The 21929-nt window shown below is 26.1% G+C and overlaps 4 protein-coding genes across 4 annotated transcripts; 1 reads left to right on the top strand and 3 right to left on the bottom strand.

Annotated features, from left to right (window-relative positions):
• Positions 1-229: 229 nt before the first annotated feature.
• OCT59_003504 (uncharacterized protein) lies at positions 230-916 on the top strand (the record flags this gene model as incomplete). The annotated part of the gene is made up of 4 exons (XM_025311425.1): positions 230-274; positions 346-464; positions 553-578; positions 657-916. 4 exons carry the CDS (start codon positions 230-232, stop codon positions 914-916), a joined length of 450 nt encoding a protein of 149 aa, XP_025171686.1.
• A 2870-nt stretch (positions 917-3786) lies between these two features.
• Positions 3787-5175, bottom strand: OCT59_003505 (uncharacterized protein; the record flags this gene model as incomplete). The annotated part of the gene is made up of 5 exons (XM_066145659.1): positions 3787-4061; positions 4147-4338; positions 4417-4468; positions 4563-4613; positions 4696-5175. 5 exons carry the CDS (start codon positions 5173-5175, stop codon positions 3787-3789), a joined length of 1050 nt encoding a protein of 349 aa, XP_065996357.1.
• Positions 5176-6798: 1623 nt separating this feature from the next.
• Positions 6799-7702, bottom strand: OCT59_003506 (uncharacterized protein; the record flags this gene model as incomplete). The annotated part of the gene is made up of 6 exons (XM_066145660.1): positions 6799-6825; positions 6914-6947; positions 7022-7058; positions 7125-7131; positions 7441-7481; positions 7555-7702. 6 exons carry the CDS (start codon positions 7700-7702, stop codon positions 6799-6801), a joined length of 294 nt encoding a protein of 97 aa, XP_065996358.1.
• Positions 7703-10521: 2819 nt separating this feature from the next.
• OCT59_003507 (uncharacterized protein) lies at positions 10522-12068 on the bottom strand (the record flags this gene model as incomplete). Its single annotated transcript, XM_066145661.1, has 5 exons — positions 10522-10817; positions 10900-11091; positions 11169-11220; positions 11313-11363; positions 11445-12068. The coding sequence occupies 5 exons, from the start codon at positions 12066-12068 to the stop codon at positions 10522-10524; spliced, it is 1215 nt and encodes a 404-aa protein (XP_065996359.1).
• Between the last annotated feature and the right edge of the window lie 9861 nt (positions 12069-21929).

Raw genomic sequence — 21929 nt, forward strand, 5'->3', positions numbered from 1 at the left:
AAAAGCGAGAATATATATCATCATACGTATCATACATACGTGATTTCTATTTTATTGAACAACTAAATAAAGACAATAAATAATCTGATTCAAATGAACGATTTAATGTACTACTATTGATTGATCTCCTGAAAGGGGCTGAGACTTTGACCAAAGAAAAAAATACATAAATAGGAAGGTTGACATTCTGTCTCTGTACCTTGATCTAAAAGGGTCTCAGATCATAAGTATGGGAAAAGCAAAGAAAACAAAAGGACATCCATTCTCCAGTCATGTACGTGCTTTTTGAAAAAATTTTTTATTTTTAATCATTTTAAAATAATTTTAATTTTTTTTTCTTTGTAGTATGATAAAATTATCTTGGAGAATATAAAAAAATTGGGAAATCATAAAGACCGCTATTTGATGATTAGTAAATTGCCCGGATTGTATTTAAAGTTTACTTCAAAGCAAATAAGACAAAGGTAAGTTATCGTTTATCATGTATTAAATTAATTTAAATTACTTTTTTACCTTTTTTTTTTTTAAAAAAAAAAATGTTTTTGGTTTTAGGTACACGAATATACTCGACCCAGCTCGTAAGTTAAATCTTTTTGATTTTTTTTTCAGAAAGAAAAAAAAATAAAAAAATAATTTGAATTTATGTTTTACATTAGTTTGTCACGACCCGCTTGGTTATGATGAAAGAATGTATATCATCCAGGAAATAAGACTAAATAATAATGTTAGTTGGAAAAAATTAACTCTTAAGATGAATGGTCAATTCAGTAAATTACGTTCCGAAAATAAAATAAAAAATTTTTGGACTTCTACCAAAAAATCGCTTCTTTCTAGAAGGGATATTCATCCAGAAGCAAGTTCGTTGGATATCTTAGTTGAAGAAGCGTTAAGATATGATTTTTTTAAGACAGATTAAAAAAAAAAAATTTAATGTAATTATGATAATAAAAAATTTAAGACTTTATTAAGTAAGTTAAAAAGTATGTTCCGCATGCAGTCAAATGAGTGAAATGATGACTGTGGAACGATGTTACTAAATTCACGTTTGCCGTATTAAATTGATATAAATGATATGTCATATGGGCGGATTCAGCGCACAAAAAGTTTTTGAAAAAATACCGGAAATTTTCCGAAAAAATCAAAAAATTCCATTTTTTGCATCGGAACATGTGACTGGAACCAATAAAAAAAAACTTTTTTTATTTAATTGGCAATTCGGCATAAATTCTAAAGTCTCAAATATTTTCATTATGTCTTTATTACAATATGGATTTAAGCATTAAAGAATTAATAATAGCTTGACTCAAGAAAATGAGAATTAATATTTTAACGTTTTTATTATATATTAATAAAATTCCGGCATTCATAAAATTTACCGGAAATTTGCTGTGCCATGTCCGAAGAAATTCCGGGTTTAAAAAATTTTTACGGATTTATCAAAAAGCTTTCGGAAAATCCGGCAAAATTTAAATAGATTTTGTGCGCAGGGCGGATCGGTGACAAATAACAGGTGACAAATAAGTTTTAGACAACAAGTCCCTCAGATAAATAGTGTTTGGGTAATATATTCGGCGTAACCTGTCACACATTTCGGACCGGCCTTTTGTAGTTAGCGCATTAATCTTCTAAAGTACCAATTGACAACTATCATTTATATAATATAGTACAACATAATAAATGACTAGCCTAAATTTAGCCAACTCTAGGATTTTTATTTCTTTCATATGATTATATTTTATAATTCTTATTCTGAAAAGTTCAAAAATTAATCCTAGTTATGTATCATTTAAATTTAAATTGTTTTTATGACATTTGAACTTAGTTTTATACATTTTATTAGTAAACTTTTACTTTCAAAAAATTTTCTTTGACTGTAAATGAATAAAATGGAAATATAAAATGTAAATTGAATCAATTGAATAAAAGAAAAAAGCGATGAGAAATTACGTCTTTATCTATTTTCTTTTAATGAGAATATAAATAATGCTCCGAAAAGGTCAAATCGAATAAGGTTTGAGAATATATTCGAATTCGACCCGAATGTAAAAAAATCAAATTCGAGTTACCGTATATATAGCACTGACTAAAATGATACCCCGGATATAAACCAATTTTGATGAAAATATTGTTATTCGTTAGCATCGTGCGTTATCATATTTAAAAGTTTACTCATTCCATATTGAGATTTAGATATAAGTTTCATTAAAAAGTTTTACAACCCAGTTTTTGAACCCAGGTTTTAGCTTCTGGTTAGATCTTGTATAAACACTTAAACTACTACTAGTTTGGACCAAAACCGAACTAGTTAATTGCCGATCCGCCTAAAAACGGCACTGCGTTACTAATAAAATTCGGGGATAATAGCGATAATAAAAAAAAGCATTTTTTGCATCTCGCGCGCGAAATAAGTTTCACCCATTTTACAAACAGAAATATCATAAAAACAATATTTTCTTTCATTTTATGACAAGTCATATTTGCCAAAAAATTTTATAATTATATTTCTGTAACTGGTTTTCTTCAACTTTCACTTGTTTTTAATAATAAAAATATTTTAAAAAAGCTTTTAAAACCAACTTTAGAAGCTAAAAATTATAGGTTTTTATTGTAAATAATGCAATATAGTAAAATGAAATATTGAAATTTCGTATATTTTAAGGTGTAAATCTGACGCGCGCGCATAGTAAACTCATTATTTTGCATACGAATGTATAACTTTTTTTTGCAAATTCGTTTTTTTCAAGTATTTTTTCAGTATATCATATGATTTTTTTTTTATAGTCAATATGTCATCTATGAGATATCCTTTTTTGAAGTTTGTGTTCTAGCACAAAATCGGCAAATTTAACCCCGAATTTTATTAGTAACGCAGTGCCGATTTTAGGCGGATCGGCAATTAAACCATTTAACATCCCTCGTTTTAATATGTTTTATCATTACAATATCATATCTTTACGATATTAAAATGATATCAAAATGATATCTTAAAAAATTTTTACGATATAAATAAAATTTTTCCGATATCAAATTTTAGATAAATATTTTATAACTTGTTTCTTTTATATCTTTAATGTTTATAAATTTGTCTTTTTAACTTTTTATTTTTTAGGATAGATATTAAATTCTAAGATTTTAGTAGGGATGATTAGGTTTTAGTCACTAGATTGTAAGGTATATAATGTAGTCAAATCTGATGTCGTTACATTTTATGTCTTAGATAGTTTTCTGTCCAAATAGGTTTTAACATTAATTAGGTCTAGAATAGAGTCTGGGAAGGATAAAGTATTTATTTTATTTCTTTATTTGTAATGTGTCTTTTGTTCTTAAAAATACTCTGTAATAGGGTTGTCTCGTGATTTGCACGGATGGCTCTAAGTGTCTTGTCAATTATGGATTTTATTTAACATATCCTAATAAAGATGCATTACAGTTTAAAAAAAAAAAAAAAAAATATCTTAAAAAATGATATTATTAACGATATTATTTAATATCTTTATTATATTAATTATAATATCCAAAATGATATCGTTAGGATTATTTTAACGATATCGGTTAAATTTTTAGGGTTTATGTAAAACATCACTCTGAATAATTGCTTTTTTTTTATTTTAAATCTGAAAACTTCCCGATATATTTTTTTAATTAAATAATAATTTTTTTTAAAATAAAAAATTACTATTACAGATTAGAAGGAAGCAAATTTAAAAAGGTTAAAATATCTGGTCATATAGTATGTTCAATCATGTTATATGTGTATTTTATTGCCTATCTAACATTCTATAAAACTTAACAGTTAATTGCATGTTTAGCTTGGGGAGCATATATAATAGTTCTCTTTTTACGATATAATAAGTAACTAACAGATATAATAATTATTACAGTTGCAATACCACCAGTTGTTCCACCTATTATTGCTGCATGAGCTGCTCCAGGTGATTTAGTTGGATAGGCTAGTGGAGTAAAATTTTTAACCCACTTGTAATTATTTTTTTCTCTCACGTCAATCATATGGATTTGATCACTTAAAACAGTACTTTTAGTAGTAGCAGTACGGTAATATCCTAAATAATATAATAATTTGAAGAAAAATTGAATAAACTTAATTCAAGTAAAAGCAAGATTTCATCAATATAAGTTAATTCATACCAAATGCAATAATCATATAATTTCCAACAAGAGTAGCCGTATGTCCACTGAATGGTGCAGAGCTAGGTGCATAATCGATATTAGGAATGGACCATGTAAAAGGGTCTACTTTGGTGTCTAAAACTGATATTTGATCGGGAACAGGTCCTATATTGTTTACTCCTCCATAAATAATAATAAGGCCATCTTGTGCTAGAAAATTATTTAACCCAATTTATCAAAAATACTTTATTTAATCTAATATATGTATTTTTTAAAATTGATATATACTTAAGACCGTTGTGTGAAAATATCTAGGTGATGGTTCAATTCCACTTGTACTCTATGAATAGTTGTGTTGTAACAAATTTTGTGCATTAAGTAGCAGAGAATAAAAAATTGGCATAAATACACTTCTCCTTTACAAAATTATTTACCATATTTCTCCATGTTCCATCATTAGTATTATATATATAAATATTCCGAAACTTGTGTTAATATAATAAACATACAGTCAATTAAAATCATTGCGTATCTAATAATGATAAAAATAAATCAAAATAGTCATACATTAAACGATATATCACCAATGTTACTTTTGCCGATATAAGCAATTCTTCCATCTGGTAATAAGATCGCCGGAGCAAGATACGTTATATTCAAACCAGACGATACTGAACCCCAGCTGGTAGTATCTATAATAGCCATCATATGTTTATTAACATCATAACGACCATATACATATATATATGATCCATTTTTATTACAAACTGCTGATGACCATCGAACATTGGTTTCTAGTGTACTCGGAATCCACTCTTGGTCATTAATAATAAAATTGTAGTAAGAAAAACCTTCTTCAGAAATTCTAAAAATTAGAAAGATCGTATCTTTGTTAGGACCACAAATAGTTGATATCCCATTAGAATGAGAATAAATTTGACGAGCATCGATACTTAAATCAACTATTGGTAAAGTAGAATCCAAATTAAAAGGTATTGAAACGTCTAAATAAAAAAAATCATTGGTACCACTATATTTTTTTGTCATTCCACCAAGAAAATAAATTTTATTGTCCATATAACTTGCGGTGTGACTAACACGTCCAACAAGTGTATAAGGACTAGTAATAATTAATTGTGAAAAAAAAAAAAGAATATAGAATATCGAGGCATTTGATTAAAAATGTCACAAATACATTTAATATGATGTTTAAAATAACAAATTAAACACATTCATTTGGTAATATGGTACAAGTCCACAACAGTGAAAAAAAAATTTTTATTTATTACGAGCGATAAAGTATAAAATAATGACGCAAACAATACTAAAAGGTTTCGCGAAACCTTAAAATAAGTCACCACACTACTAGGTATAAAGGAAAAATCAAAATACAATATACGAAAATAGGGAAATAGGTGAGATGTGAAATGGACAAAATGGCGAAACTAAATGTAATAAAAACCTTATCGTGTTGCCTGTGATACTGTGTAAGTTAGGTTTTGTTACACATTTAGCTTCCTTATTAATAGATACATTTGTATAGTATGATCTGCAGAGGATGAATGAAATATGGCAAGCCGAGTTGGACTAAACTATCAGGGTGAAAAATCAAGCATGGATTGATATTTTTATCTATCCATCATGCTTGATGTTTATCTATCACATGCTTGAGTTTTTACAGACGGACAGCACGAATATGGCAAGCCGAGTTGGACTAAACTATCAGGCATGGATAGACAAAATGTCACATTATGTCTGACATTTTACCTGTTCATACTTGATGTTCATCTGTCCGTGTTTGATGTTTATCTGTCATGTGATTGATATTTTAACTGTTCGTACTTGATATTTGGTTCGTCTGTAAAAACATCAGGCATGAACAGATAAAACATCAAGCACGAACAGCTAAAATATCAAGCACGGACAGATAAAACATCAGATAAAACATCAAGCATGTAGCATGATGGATAGATAAAAATATCAAGAATATGACAGATGAGTATATATATATATATATCCCTATAAAAATGAAATGTGTTAAATTTGTGTTCATGTGTAAAAAACGTCCAAAAAAGCACCATTTTGTCCGATTTATGTCTTATTACAAAAAAGCAAAAATTAAACAAAATGGTGCTTTTTTAGACATTTATTACACATGAGCACAAATATTAAACAAATTTAACTCATTTCGTTTTTATAGGTGGTATCAGATAGAATATCAATCTGAATATCAAGCATGAACAGGTAAAATGTCAGAACATTTTGTCAATCCATGCTTGATTTTCATCCGGCCAATGCCTGATAGTTTAGTCCAACTCGGCTTGCCATAAATGAAACCTATCGATTTTGAAACATATAGTATAGTAGAATCATTTTTAAAATATGATCATCATATTGCATACGTATTTCTTTGTAACTCGATAACAGCAATCAAAAATATGTCGAAAAATGTAATAGGGATGCTTTCATTATATGTCAAAAATATGTGGAAATATAATAAATTAAGCACAGATATTTTTGTCATCTATCAAAAAATTTAAAATACTATATAATTTTTAATAATATTATCTAATTCTAAGTTTAGATCTATTCTCATTCTATACCGCATTATAATAAAATTCATTTAAAATATAACATCGATTTTCTTCATCATGGTCAGTATTGTATTACTTAAAACCACCGTAATTCTTCAGGCTTCTGTAAGATAAAAATAAAATAAATGTTAGTAGCATTTCATTAATAAAAAAAATAGCTAAAAAATTAAGTTTCTAAAATCAAAACTTACCATCCAATCCACCCAAAAATCAGAAATCCATTTCCTATAAAAGGAGAGAAAAAGTAAACATTAATATTTCCCTTAAAAAAATTTAGTTTCAAAAATTTTGAAACTCACCATCCAATCCATAGTACATGAATCGGATCCATTCCGTCTAAAAAAAGAAAAACGTTAATCAAAATTTTTTATCATTTAAAATTTTTTTCCCAAAAAAACTTACCTTCAACCTAACAACATAAAAATCACTCAGTTTATATAATACCGAGAATCCTAATAATTAAGTCAAAGGAAACCTACAAAATGAAAGAAAACGTTACTGTAATTAACATCTTTTTACAAGGGTTCTGAAGACGGGAGTCCTACAAAAAAAAATAAAACAGGTTAATAAAAATTTTTTTAATGAATTTTCAAAAAAATTTTTTTTCGATACTCACTTGGCGAATCTGGTGTTCACGTTAGGACCGATTTCCCTATAATAAAGGAAAAAAAGGGTAAAAAAATTTTTTTTTCTTTGAATTCCTATTTTTGAAACTTACAGTATTTGGGATTTTGGTTTTCCACATCGGGACCAATTTCCCTACAAAACAGGAAGAAAATAGTAAAAATTTTTTTCTCTAACAGTTAATGTTCCGAATTTCTTTTTCCATTACCTAGGATTCCAGTTTCCAAGTCGGAACTGATTCCTATAAAATCAAACAAAAATAGAGTTAAAAAACTTCTTTTGAGTTTCAGATTCTTCGTTCGAAATCTATCTGGGATTTCTATTGAAAGACGAGCAGTAAAATTTAGTTTAAACATTTATTTATTATTTAAGTGAACTGAAGATTGAGAGCGTTTGCATTGAGAAAGTTAAAGAAAAGAATGCAGAAGCTGCTCAACAACATAAGAATGAACTTGTAAGCGAGACGGTCAGTTTCTAATTTAGAGCCAATTTCCCTACAAAAATGGAATTTTTATTTAAAGTTTCAAATTTCTGTTTTCAAAACTTCAAAGCTGGTTTCTTACCGAGATCCTACGTGTCCAGGCCATCTAAAAAAAGAAAAAAAAATTAGTAATTGTTTTTAAAAGATGAAATTTTAAAAAAACAATCCACCAATAAAGAACCAAAAAGCTACCTAAAAGGAGAAAAGAAACGAAATGTTAATAATTGTTTAGTTAAAGAAATAGGTTAAACCCATTCCTCCTTACCAAAATCCTTGTCCAAAATGTTCAAATTTATGTCCGTCTAAAGAAAATGAAAAAAGTGAGGGAAAAAGAAGTATGAGAGAGAGAGATAAGGGAAAACGAAAAGAGGAGAAGAGAATTACAAAAGAGAGGGAAAGGGAAAATGAGAAAGGAAAGTTCGCCGAAAAAATAAATTTTTTAAACTTTAGACCTTTTTTTTAGTTATACTAAATCACGTGATGCACGTGATTTACTTAATTCAACTTTATCAATCTTTGTACTAACTTTTGTTCACTTTGAGAAATAAAAATAAAAATAAAAATAAAAATCAATCTTTATTCGTTATGCTAGTTTTCAAACCGAGTTTGATCAATCTGTTCTTTAGTTAGTTATGTTTAGTTGAAACTTTTTTATTTTCATTTCAATTTATAAAATTTACAATATTTATTTATACACCAATTTACACCATAACTCTAGAATTTTTCTTAATTTATACTCAAGTTTATAATGGCACAATATGAATTATTTTTTGTACTAGCTTTTCAAATACAAATGATACAATAACTAACAAAAGAGTCGTGTAAGTCATCGAATTTGGTGTATTTACAGATGATAATAATTCTCTTGAAGAATATCTCAGTTCGCCTATTGAAAAGGTTGATATACTTGCACATTGGAAGGCAAAATCAAAAGATCTACAATGTTCCAAGTGAACAAATGTTTAGTATAGCAGAGTTTACAATAGATCCAACAAGAAATCTCTGAATCAAGAAAGAGTTCGTGCATTTCTTTGTCTTATAACTTGGTTCGCAGCAGGGTTAATTGAAGAAGATCTTATAAAAAAATAAAAAATGCATACTGCAATAAATAATAAAGTTTATTCTAGTATTCTGAAAGGATTGGGTCAAACCCAGGTTATTGACCCGACTCGTATTTAGGGGTCAGGTTGGTCACACGATTTGATGACCTGAACTTGTCGAATCGGGTTATACACCCGGCGACCTGAATCTTTTATTATATTTTTAACTAAAAATTAAAATTTTTTTATACTAAATACAACTTGACAGGTTGAACTCGGGTTATCTGAGTCAGACTATAATTGGGTTAAGTCGAATCCGGGTCATTACTTTTACGCTCGGGTCAAGTTTGAATATACCTCAAAACTTGACCTGACTCGACAGTCGACATCTTTGGAACACTTGAGAGTGAGTTATTCATTAAATCTTCATTAGTATCATTGAAATAAATTGAATTAATTACAGTATTATTTATAACAATAAAATTACTCCCTATAAAAAAATTGGATACGTTTTTTATAAAGTTTTTATACGATTTTTTTTCCTTAGAAATAACGTATCATAATAGGATACGGAAAAATGCACAATTCCGTATCACTAAAAATATGGTTTGGATACGGAATTTGCACGGAATTCATATGGAATTTACATGATTTGATCACTGATTTTATCACGAAATTTATACGATTTGGTCACTGAATTTACTATTTGTATTACAGTTTACTATAATTATATTTACATAAATCTAATTTTACTTCATTAAATTAAATAAAAAATAAAAAATAAACAAAATACAAATACATTATGAAAATTCACTCCTTATTAAGGCCACCTATTGCAACCAAAATTATCTACGGAATTTGTATACGGAATCTATAAAAACGTACATAAAATGTATACAAAATGTATCCTTTCCGTATACATATTTCTTATAGGGACTCTTAGCTATTATTTGGCTTTAATATTATTTATAAATATTAAAATTTTGTTATTCGTCAGCATCACGTGTTATCATATTTAAAATATCAAAGTTTACTCGTTCCACATTGAGTTTCAGTTATAAGTTTCATTATAAAGTTAGATTTCAACCCAGTTTTCGAACCAGGTTTTAGCTTCTGGTTAGATCTTGCTTAAGCACTTACTTAAACTACTACTAGTTTGGACCAAAATTGAACTTGTTAAACTATTTAACATCCCTCGTTTTAATGTTTTATCATTACAATATGATATCCTAAAAAATGATACAGTATTATTAACTTCAAATCACCGGGGGTGGTCATTACCGTTAGCCGGAATTATCAATTTTTACCGGCACTATATTTTTTTAATGCTGGTCGATCGTCATAATTTCAGTCACCGGTGATCATCACCCCCGGTGATACTTAGAAAAATTCTTATTTAATATCTTTATAAATATCCAAAATGATATTTTAACGATATCGGTTAAATTTTTAGGGTTTATGTAGAACATCACTCTGAATAATTGCTTTTTTTTTATTTCAAATCTAAAAACTTCTGATATATTGTAAAAAAAATTTACTATTACAGATTACTAGAAGCAAATTAAAAAAGGTTAAAATGTCTAGTCATACTATATAGTGTTCAGGTAATCATGTTATATGTGTATTTTATCGCCCATCTATCACTCTATAAAACTTAACAGTTAATTGCATGTTTAGCTTGGGGAGCATATATAACAGTTCTCTTTCTACGATATAATAAGTAACTAACAGATATAATAATTATTACAGTTGCAATAACACAAGTTGTTTCACCTATTATTGCTGCATGGGCTGCTCCAGGTGATTTGGTTGCATTTGCTGATTTACTTGCTGATTCAATTGTATAGGTATTATTTGGAGTAAAACTTTTAACCCACTTGTAATTATTTTCTTCGCTCACGTCAATCATATGAATTTGATCACTAGGATCATTATTATAAGTAGTAACTCCTAAATAATATAATAATTTGAAGAAAAATTAAATAAACTTAATTCAAGTAAAAGCAAGATTTCATCAATATAACATTCATACCAAATGCAATAATCATATAATTTCCAACAAGAGTAGCCGTATGTCCACTGATTGGTGCAGAGCTAGGTGCAGGATCAATATTAGGAATGAACCAATTAAAAGGGTTTACTTTGGTATCTAAAACTGATATTTGATCGGGAACAGGGGATCCCTTGTTTATTCCTCCATAAATAATAATAAGGTCATCTTGTGCTAGAAAATTATTTAACCCATTTTATTAAAAATACTTTATTTAATCTAATATATGTATTTTTAAAATTGATATATACTTAAGACCGCTGTGTGTGAATATCTAGGTGATGGTTCAATTCCACTTGTACTCTATGAATAATTGTGTTGTAACAAATTTTGTGCATTAAGTAGCAGAAAAAAAAATTGGCATAAATACCCTTCGCCTTTACAGAATTATTTACCATATTTATCCATATTCCATCATTGGTATCATATATATAAATATTCCGAAACTGTGTTAATATAATAAACATACAGTAAATTAAAATCATTACATATCTAATAATGATAAAAATAAATCAAAATAGTCGTACATTAACCAAAAAATCATTTATTCTTTCGCCGATATAAGCAATTCTTCCATCTGGTAATAAGATTGCCGAAGCAAGGTATTTCGGTACTATATTCGAATCATACGATTCTAAATACCAGTGGGTTTTTGTAGTATTTATAATATTCATCATATATTTACCATTATTAACACTACCACTACCATATAAATATATATATGTTCCATTTTTATTACAGACGGTTGATGTCCATTGAATACCATCATTGGTTGATGGAATCATATCCCACTCTTTGTTATTGATAAATCTATAATAAAATTGTTTTTCGGAAACTCCACAAATTAGAAAGATCGTGTCTTTGTTAGGATCACAAATAGTTGATACCCCATTACCATGAGCATTAACATAACGAGAATCGTTACTTAAATCGGATATTGGTAAAGTAGAATCCAAATTAAAAGGTTTTGAAACGTCTAAATAAAAAAAATCATTGGTACCGCTAAAATATTTTTCTGTATATCCACCAAGAAAATAAATTTTATCGTCCATATAACTTGCGGTATGACCACTACGTCCAACAAGTGTATAAGGACTAGTAATAATTAATTGTGAAAAAAAAATATAAAAGAACATAAAATATCGAGACATTTGATTAAAATGTCAAAATACATTTAATATGTTTAAAATAACAAATTACGAGCGATGAAGTATAAATTAATAACGCAATCAATGCTAAAAGGTTTCGCGAAACCTTAAAATAAGTCACCACACTACTAGATATAAAGGAAAAATCACAATACAATATACGATATGGCGAAAATAGGGAAATTAGGTGAGATGTAAAATGGTAAAATGACGAAACTAAATGTAATAAAAACCTTATATGTTGCTTGATTAATGGCGAAGTATTTAGCCTAGTTTTGTTACACACTGTAGTGTCATAATTTTACCATAGTAAATTAGGTAATGATAATAACCCACTAATATGCGGTTCAGTATTGAAATAATTGATGATCGTGATGTAGATCATTTTATTATGAAACGAATATAGACCCACATGGTGATAAACATTAATAATAATATAATAGTAACAAGAAATTGACTTATTAGCAGGGGAGCTGCCATTCGATTTTATTTCGTTGTAGTAAGAACTATTTAAAAGAGGAAACCAAATAGTAAGCTTTATTTACTAATAAATTCATGTAAAATTTTCGTGATTAGGTATTTATTAGGGCACTTGGTTAATCGATTATTAATTGGTTAAGGTTTTTTTGGATAAAAATAATTTTTATTTTTTCTTGAATGCTTTTATTGTAGTATAACTTGTTATTAATAAAAGAAATAAACAATATTAAAAAAATATTATAATTTACTCCTGGAAATAATTAATAAATTTTAACTGAATCCCTACGAAAAAAGAATGTCCGGAATTTGTCACCAAAACTGTTCGGAAATTGTCCAGTATACCTATAAAATGTCTGGAAAATGTCCGAAATTATGAAAAAATATGGTGTCCGGAATTTTTTGAAGTCCGGAATTTGTCCAGACATGAAAAATTCAGGACAAATTTCGGATAGACAAAACTGGACAAATTCTGGACACAAAAAATCCTGGACACATTATGGACAATCTCTGGACAAAAAAAACCGGACAAATTCTGGTAATTAGATGAGAAAAAATTCCAGGCAAATTCTGGACAATAAAAAATCAAAAAATGTAAAAAGCAAAAAACTGGTATTTAAAACCTTTGTGTGTATACTAAGTAACCTTAAAGAGCAAGCAAAAATACTATCTATGATGTTAATTTAAACTGCTGTAAACAGTTATCAGCAGTTGGGTATTTGTATAAAGGAATATATCATTGATATGACTTGCCGATCATTTCAGAGAAAATTTTTTTTCCAGACAAATTCCAAATCCGGACAAACTTCGGACAAAAATCAATGTCCGGAAAATGTTCCAAATCTTGCGCGTTTTCGTATGTTTTCAGGACACTCATTTTGTCCGGAATTTGTACAATTATATTCCGGACAATTTCAGAATATTTTCCGGACGCATTTTTTTCGTAGGGTATATTATATATACAGTATGTCAACAAAGTATCTATTTTCTATTAAATTTATATTGAAGCCTACACTAAATAAGATCTAGCTAATATGAAACTTGTAATTACTAAAATTACTTTATATAAATTTCATTTCCAGTCTTATTCCGATCTTTAAAAAAAATTTTTTTCAACCCATTTTTTTTTTATTTGTTTTTTTTTTCAATCCATTTTTTTTATTTGTTTTTTAAACCATTTTTTTTTTTGATATTTTTTTTCAGTTTTTTTTTAAACTGATTTTTTTTTAATTTTTTAATTTTTTCTTTTAAAAAACAAAATTTTTCAGGTTTTCTGGCTCACCCTTTCCTTTTTGGGGTTGTTTTTTCTAAAACCAAAATTATTTTTCAAATATTTTTAATTTTCCTTTATAATCTAACTATATTCTTTTTATATAATTTTTCATATATTTTTTAAAAATTATTGTCATATAAGTATATTATTGTTTATTTAGTTTTTAGACTTAAATCTAGGTCAGTGATCGGATTAACACTATGGCTTTACGCTGTTACGGCCATCACCTTTTTTACTGATTCTTATTTTTAATAATAATTATTTTTCCTAATTACCGTATTTTTTTGCTAAAATTTTTTTTGTTCTTTCAAGTAATATAATCAAATAAATGATTTTTTAATTTGAAAAAACATGTTTTGCATGATTGTTTAGTTAGGATAAATATATTTTTTTATTTAGTAAAAATAAAATTAGTTAAATTGAAAATTAATATTATATATATGGTGAATATGGGTTTGATTACAATGTAATTGGTTCAGTACTAATAAAGTCTTCGTTAAAAAAAAAAATATTAAGGGTAAAAAGTATTAGTAAAAAAAAAATCCCAAATTTATAATAAGAAAAAAAGAAACACCATTGCCTGCAGCACCGATCTGATCACCCGATCCAAACCTAATGGTGAAAAATTCGGTTTGAAAAAAAAGCCAACCCGAAAAAAGAAAAAGTGAAAAAAAATTTTCAGATTGGAAAAAAAGCCAAAGCCAACCTGAAAAAAGAAAAAGGTTTAAAGAATTCGAAAAAAACTGAAAAAAAAATTTGTGAGGAACCGAAAAGGAAAAGGAAAGAAAAAATAAAAAAAAACTTGAAAAGAAAAAGAAAAAAAAAATTTGTGAAAAAATAAAGAAAGAAATCGGTCTAAAAAAAAAAGATCAAAAAAAAATAAGTTATTTAATAAAAAAAAAATAATAATAATTTTTCGGTTTTGGAAAAAAAACCAAATCTAAATGGAAAAAAAAGATGAAAAAAAACGAAAAATTTTTAAAAAAGAAAAAAAAAGGAAAAAGAAAAAGGTGTTTCGAAAGAGAAATGACAAAATTTGAAAAAAAGAAAAAACCAAAGAAATTGAAAAAAAATAAATATTTGAAAAAAAAAATTCTGATTACAACATGACTTGCCAATCAAGCGGGTCTTAACTATAAAAAATACGAATCAGCCAATTCAAATTAATTTATATTAATTATATATATTATTAATAAAAAAATTAAATTTTTAATTATATATTTTTACGAAAGAAAAGGCATTACCTTTTATTTTTGTAAATTTTTTTGATTTAAAAAAATGTTTTTACGAAAAAGAGAAAAAGGTAAATCAAAAATGGAAAGACAAGACATTTCCATTTTATTTTTATAAAATTTTTTTTTTGAAAAAAAAGTGTCTTTTTTTTTACAAAAAGAGAAAAAGATAAAAAAAAATGGGAAGTTATTTCCTTTTCAATCAAAAAAAAAATCCAAAAAACGTTAGCTTCGCTATACTAACATTATATAAAATTAGTTGAGAGTTTTTCATCCAAATTTGGACTTATGGTTAGATTAAATGCAAAATCTAATCCATAAAAATGCACAAATTTTCACAAATTTTCATTTTAACAAATGATTGTCAATGATCTAATGCATTCCATGATATGATCAACATTTCGGTACAAAAAAATCTATCGAATTATTTATTTGATGAGAGGGTTAATTATGATGTAACATTAAAACATTATAAGTTTATAATAACCCTAAAATAAGTACCCTTGAATACTTTTGGGAGAAATTGAAAGTTCAGACATTAATTAATCTTTAAAATTTTAAACATTTGACATATTTGGTAAAAACTCCGATGAGATATAATGTGTCATTGCGTGAAAAAAATTTTAGTTCCAAAAAGTTACGACATAATCTCATACTATAAATTCGCGTTTACTACGTAGTACGTAGTAAGTAAGGCACATGACTTGCTGCCGTTTTTTTATGACAATGATAATTAATTCAATTGTAAGATATATAATTAATTAAAAATAAAATTTATATTAGAATTTATTTCATAATGTAATAATTTTAACCCATAAATCTTATATTTTATAACCCAAAATTCGTATCTTATAATTTTATGTAATAATAAACCAAGCAACGCATTTTATTTAATAAAGTTCTTATCTTATTTAATTTTAACTCAATGTCACTTGTCGTGGAAAAGGTGGCAGCTTTTCTCACACGGCAACACTTAGCTCCCAGATAATAAGAAGTGTCATATTTGTATATGATCTGCAATCAATCATTGGAATGGCCCAATGATATTTTACACGTCTATTTTGGTATCTTCTGATTGTCCATTTATGTAAATTAATATACTCTAAATTTCATATGTTGTTGTTTGCATTTAAGAGACCTTTGCAATTTTCATTGCTAAGTTCTTTTATCATGGTTTAAATCATGATTATATGGAGGTAATCCACTTCACTTATACAGTAATTATACCAAAACTATAATTTATTTTAGTATAATTTTTCCCTCTTAAAATTTTGGTATAAAACATCTAATACAGAAACGAAAACTTTCCTCTCTCACTCTCTTCTTTATCTTCCTTGTAGGGATGGAAACGACTCTGTTGGTTCAGCTTCCAGTTCTGCAAGCCAAACCAAGTCAGAGTGAGCCTAACCGATAGGACACCCAATAAAGATTCATTTGTTGGCTTAGCCAATACAGTGTTAATACATTGAGTCGAAGCATTGATGCACAGTATTTTTTCATATTATTAGATTATTGTAACAAAACTTTTATGCATAATCATATAATCAATATAATAATGAGTCATTTTATGTGAAAAGCCAATCTTAAAATTTGTTTAATCATTAAATAAAAGTTATAAATAGTTAATATAAACAAAGAATTAAGTTTATGTATAGTAGTAATTCGTGGTGCATAACAATTTTTCTTATACATGATCACACTATTATTGATTAAACAAACTAAAAAATATATCAATCCTAAGAACTTATTCATTCTTCACTTTTGGTCTTTAAAATATGTAAGATAATGTTAAATGCTGGAATGTAATACAATAGTGATCGTCAGTTCAATTTACTTTTTTGGAAATCTGTGTAATGTCATGTGACATAACAGAATTAGCAAATGTCGTTTGAAAGTCTGGGATTTGGAACCAACAGTATATAAATAAATATAAAAATCAAATATATTACTAATGGCCGTCTGAAAGAAGTTTTCATTTTGCTCTCAGTCTAAATGATTTAAAAGCCTTCTCAATAAACTGATCTATATCATTCCTCCAAGCATTATTAACTATTTTATCATCTTTATTAATAATGTTATGAAGTTTGATCCAAACTGGTTTTATCCGAGTTTGAGCTTAACTAATATAGTTTAGTCTAAAACTAGCTAGTTCACTAGAACCAACTTCATCAATCTTTGTTCGTTATACTAGTTTTCAAACCGAGTTTGATCAATCTATTCTTTAGTTAGGTTTAATTGAAACTTCATTTAATCATTTATAAATTTTACAATATTTATTTCTATGCCAATTTTCACCATAACTCTATAATATATTCAAGTTTATAATGGCACAATATGATTTATTTTTTGTCTGATTTTCAGAAATTACTTTAATTTATTTCCTAATAATTCTAATACCAATTAAAGTTCGCAAAGTATCTTTTCAAATACAAATGAAACACTAACTAACACTTCTATAGTTATTAATGAACGGCAGATAAAAAGAGTCGTGTAAGTTATCCAGTTTGGTGTATTTACAGATGATAATTCGCTTGAAGAATATCTCAGTTCGCCTATTGAAAAGTTTGATATACTTGCACATTTGAAGGCAAAATCAAAAGATCTACAAGGTTCCAAGTGAACAAATGTTTAGTATAGCAGAGTTTACAATAGATCTGAAAAGAAATCTCTAAATGAAGAAAGAGTTCGTGCATTTCTTTGTCTTATAATAACTTGGTTATCTTATAAAAAATAAAAAATGCATGTAATAAATAATAAAGTTTATTCATTAAATATTGAAATAAATTGAATTAATTACAGTATTATTTATAACAATAAAATTACTCTTAGCTTCAGTTATTTGGCTTTAATATTTATAAATATTAGTATATTTGATGAAAATTTTGTATCATATTTAAAATATCAAAGTTTACTCGTTCCATATTGAGTTTCAGATATAAGTTTTATTAAAAAGTTACTAGTTTTCAACTCAGTTTTCGAACCAGGTTTTAGCTTCTGGTTAGATCTTGCTTAAGCGCTTAAAGTCTTAAACTACTACATCAGGGGTTGTATTTTTGTAGAGTCTATGTAATATCTATAATATTATATATATCAATGTAAATTTATTATATTGTTCCTTTCTTCAAAAAAGTTTAGCCTTATTCATTTTAATATTATAAGTTGGATTAAACCTACGTGTCCGTCATTAAATAAATGGTAAACCCTGATGATTTGTAAGAGTCGGGAGCACTAGACAAAAAATATAAAATAATTCATAATTAAATTTAATTGTAATTCTCAAAGGCAGAACGAGTCAATTCAAAAAGTATTATTTTTTTCCATGGAAAATATCGGAATATCCAGAATATTCAGATTTTTGGCGTTTTTAAGCAATCTGAAAAAAAGATTAATAAAGCTTTATATCATATGCAAAAATTTAGCCGATTATAAAATTTTGAAAGACGGACGCAGTACTAAATAAATATACAACGCGCAATAATTGATTTTATAGCTATTTGCAAAAATAACGGACCACCCAATTCATTTTTTCTTCGAAGATTCATACGCAGTCATACACTCATACGTAATACGCAAAGATTATAATTGATCGGCAGTAATTCTGGCCAAATTATAATTTTAGCCAGAACTATAACAGCCGCTATGCCGATCATTACGGTGTACCGTTTGGATGAAAAGTGCCAAAATTTCGAAAAATTGATTTTTCGAATTTTTGAATTTTAAAATCTCCTTATAAGGAGATTCTCCTTATAAGGAAAATCTCCTTTTATGGCAATGTAACGTTACACAAATGTCCAAATAAGGAAGTTTGTATTACCAAATTTCCTTTTTTGGACGTTTTGTGTAACGTAGATCTATCCTATAAAAGGAAAATTTCCTTATAAGGCGATTTTAAAAGTTCAAAATTTCAAAATTTCGAAATTTCAAAAAAAAATTACCATAAAAGGAAATTTTTTTAAGATTTTTGAAATTTCGAAATTTCGAAATTTTGAATTTGAAAATCGCCTTTTAAGGAAATTTTCCTTTTATGTAAGGGATCTACGTCGCACAATATTTAATTTATAGTGCCAGCCAGAATTATAATCTCCTTATACGGAAATTTTGTTTAAAAATATTTTTTTAACAAATCTGGTGGCTAAACTATTTACCCGAATTCCGAAATCATGTGATTGTAATTCTGGCCGGAATTATAATTGATTTTATTAATTTTACAGTTACTTGTGATCAAATTTTCAAAAAAGGAAATATTTAATTTCTACCAAAAATTGGAGTAATCCTGGGCGGATTTAAGAAAATTATTAATGTAACGTTACACAAATTTCCAAAAAAGGAAATTTACTTCTCGCAAAAAATTGGAAATTTGGTTTCACAAATACTCCAAAAAAGGAAATTTATATGGAGATCACTTAATTCCGGCCAGCATTATAGCTTAATTATAGTGTGATAATTTTTTTAATATTCTTTTTAATATTCTTTTATATTCTTTAATTTTTATTTAATTTATTAGTAGTATTACTACAAAATTTTTTTTTCATGATTTTTTGGCTAGCATTATGAACCATATGATAAATAAGATCATAATAAATAGATTTTAATTACTGAAAAAATTCTGTTTTTAGAATACTTATAAAAATGGAAATGTGAAGAGTATTTAAAGTATAAGGAGATAAATTTTTGCTATAATTATATAAGAAAAATTTTGTAATAATACTAAAAAAGCTATTTATTACAGACATTATACTTTCTATTTTTTATTTTCAATAATTAATCTGTTATTATTTATTATTAGCTAGTAGTAATGTTGTAGGCTAAATTTTAACAATTGTTTAACTGCTAAATTTTATTTTAGATAATTTTACCTAAAATGCAAATTAATAAAATTTTTTTTTTAATAAATTTTTTATATTTTTTCCAATAAGTCTTTCCAATATTTGCCTTTAATATCCTTTTTATATTATTTTATTATAAGTAAATTTATTCATTACATATATAATGCATTACACTTTCCTTTTTGAAGAATGTCTAAAGTAGAAGTAAATTATATAATTTCAAAAAAACATTTTTTTCTAAATAAAATTTTCACCATATATATAAAATAATACAATCTCTTAAACATATATATTAAATGTACTATTTTAATCTGCTCTATAAGTTTACTTAAAATACAAAATGAGGTTTTAAATGCCATTTTCAATTTATTTAAATTTTTATTTTTTGTTTTTCTATTTTTGGATATAATTAGCAAAATCTTTGTTTAAATATAAAGTTAAAAATAGTATTTAAAAACTATTTTTTTTCTTTAAATAAACTTATAAAACAGATTAAGATATGCTTATTTTATGATTTTCAAATTTATATTAATTTTAATTTATAAAAAAAAGAATATTTATTAAAACAATTTATTAAAAAGAAAAGAATATTTATTAAAAAGAATATTTATTAAAAAATTTTATTAAAAAGAATATTAAATAAGTTTATTATATATTGTTTTCTTTTCATTAAAAATATGTTTAATATATCACTTAAATACAAATATTGAGTTATTAATAAAATCAGTAATAATTATTTTGTATAATTGAAAATTTAATAAAAAAATTAACAAAAAAAATTAAAAAAAATTAAAAAGCTTATTAAAAAAAATTAAAATGTTTATTAAGAAAAATTAAAAAGTTTATAAAAAAAGTTTATTATAATTTATTAAAAAAATATAATAATTATTTAAAAAGAATATTATATAAGTTTTATTATATATTGCTTTCTTTTTCATTAAAAACATTAATATATCGTTTAAATACAGATATTGGAAAATGCTAGCTAATAGTAAAATTGATAATTATTTTGTATACAGTCAACCCTCGATATAGTGAATTTTTCAGACAACTATAATAAATTTCCCTTGTTATAATAAATTAACCAATTAAATCTCTTAAAATCTTCACTATAGCCTTATAGTGAAGTTGAGGTCTAGAATCTAGGGTTTGTTATAACAAGGGTTGATTGTAATTGAAAATTTGATAAAAAAAAAAATTAAAATGTTCATTAAGAAAAATTAAAAAGTTTATAAAAAAAGTTTATTATAATTTATTAAAAAAAATAAAAAAATTATTTAAAAGAATATTATATAAGTTTTATCATATATTGCTTTCTCTTTATTAAAAACATTAATATATCGTTTAAATACAAATATTGGAAAATGCTAGCCATTAGTAAAATTGATAATCATTTTGTATAATTGAAAAAAATTTATTAAGAAAAGTTAAAAGAAAAAAAAGTTTTTTAAGAAAAATTAAAAAATAAAAATATAAAAATGGGTTTTATTTTTTATCACACCTGTGTTATGTCGCATTCCCTATAAAAAAACTGGATACGTTTTTTATAAAGTTTTTATACGATTTTTTTTCCTTAGAAATAACGTATTATAATAGGATATGGAAAAATGCACAATTCCGTATCACCAAAAATATGGTTTGGATACGGAATTTGCACGGAATTTATATGGAATTTACATGATTTGATCACTGATTTTATCACGAAATTTATACGATTTGGTCACTGAATTTACTATTTGTATTACAGTTTACTATAATTGTATTTACATAAATCTAATTTCACTTTATTAAATTAAATAAAAAATAAAAAATAAACAAAGTACAAATACATTATGAAAATTCCCTCTTTATTAAAACCACCTATTGCAACCTAAATTATCTATAAGTCCAGGTTCATTTGGATCAAACAACCTAAAAGAACAAAAAAAAGAAACATAAGAACGTCTAACTTAATTGGAAACAAAACCCCCTTCATATAGTATCTGCAATCGTCTAAGTTACCAAAGGTCAGCATTCCTACAAAAAAAAAAAGAGAACTCCAGAATGTCTGACCTAC

The sequence above is a fragment of the Rhizophagus irregularis genome, chromosome 11 (assembly GCF_026210795.1).
Source record: "Rhizophagus irregularis chromosome 11, complete sequence".
In the NCBI taxonomy this organism is placed as follows: Eukaryota; Fungi; Glomeromycota; class Glomeromycetes; order Glomerales; family Glomeraceae; genus Rhizophagus; species Rhizophagus irregularis.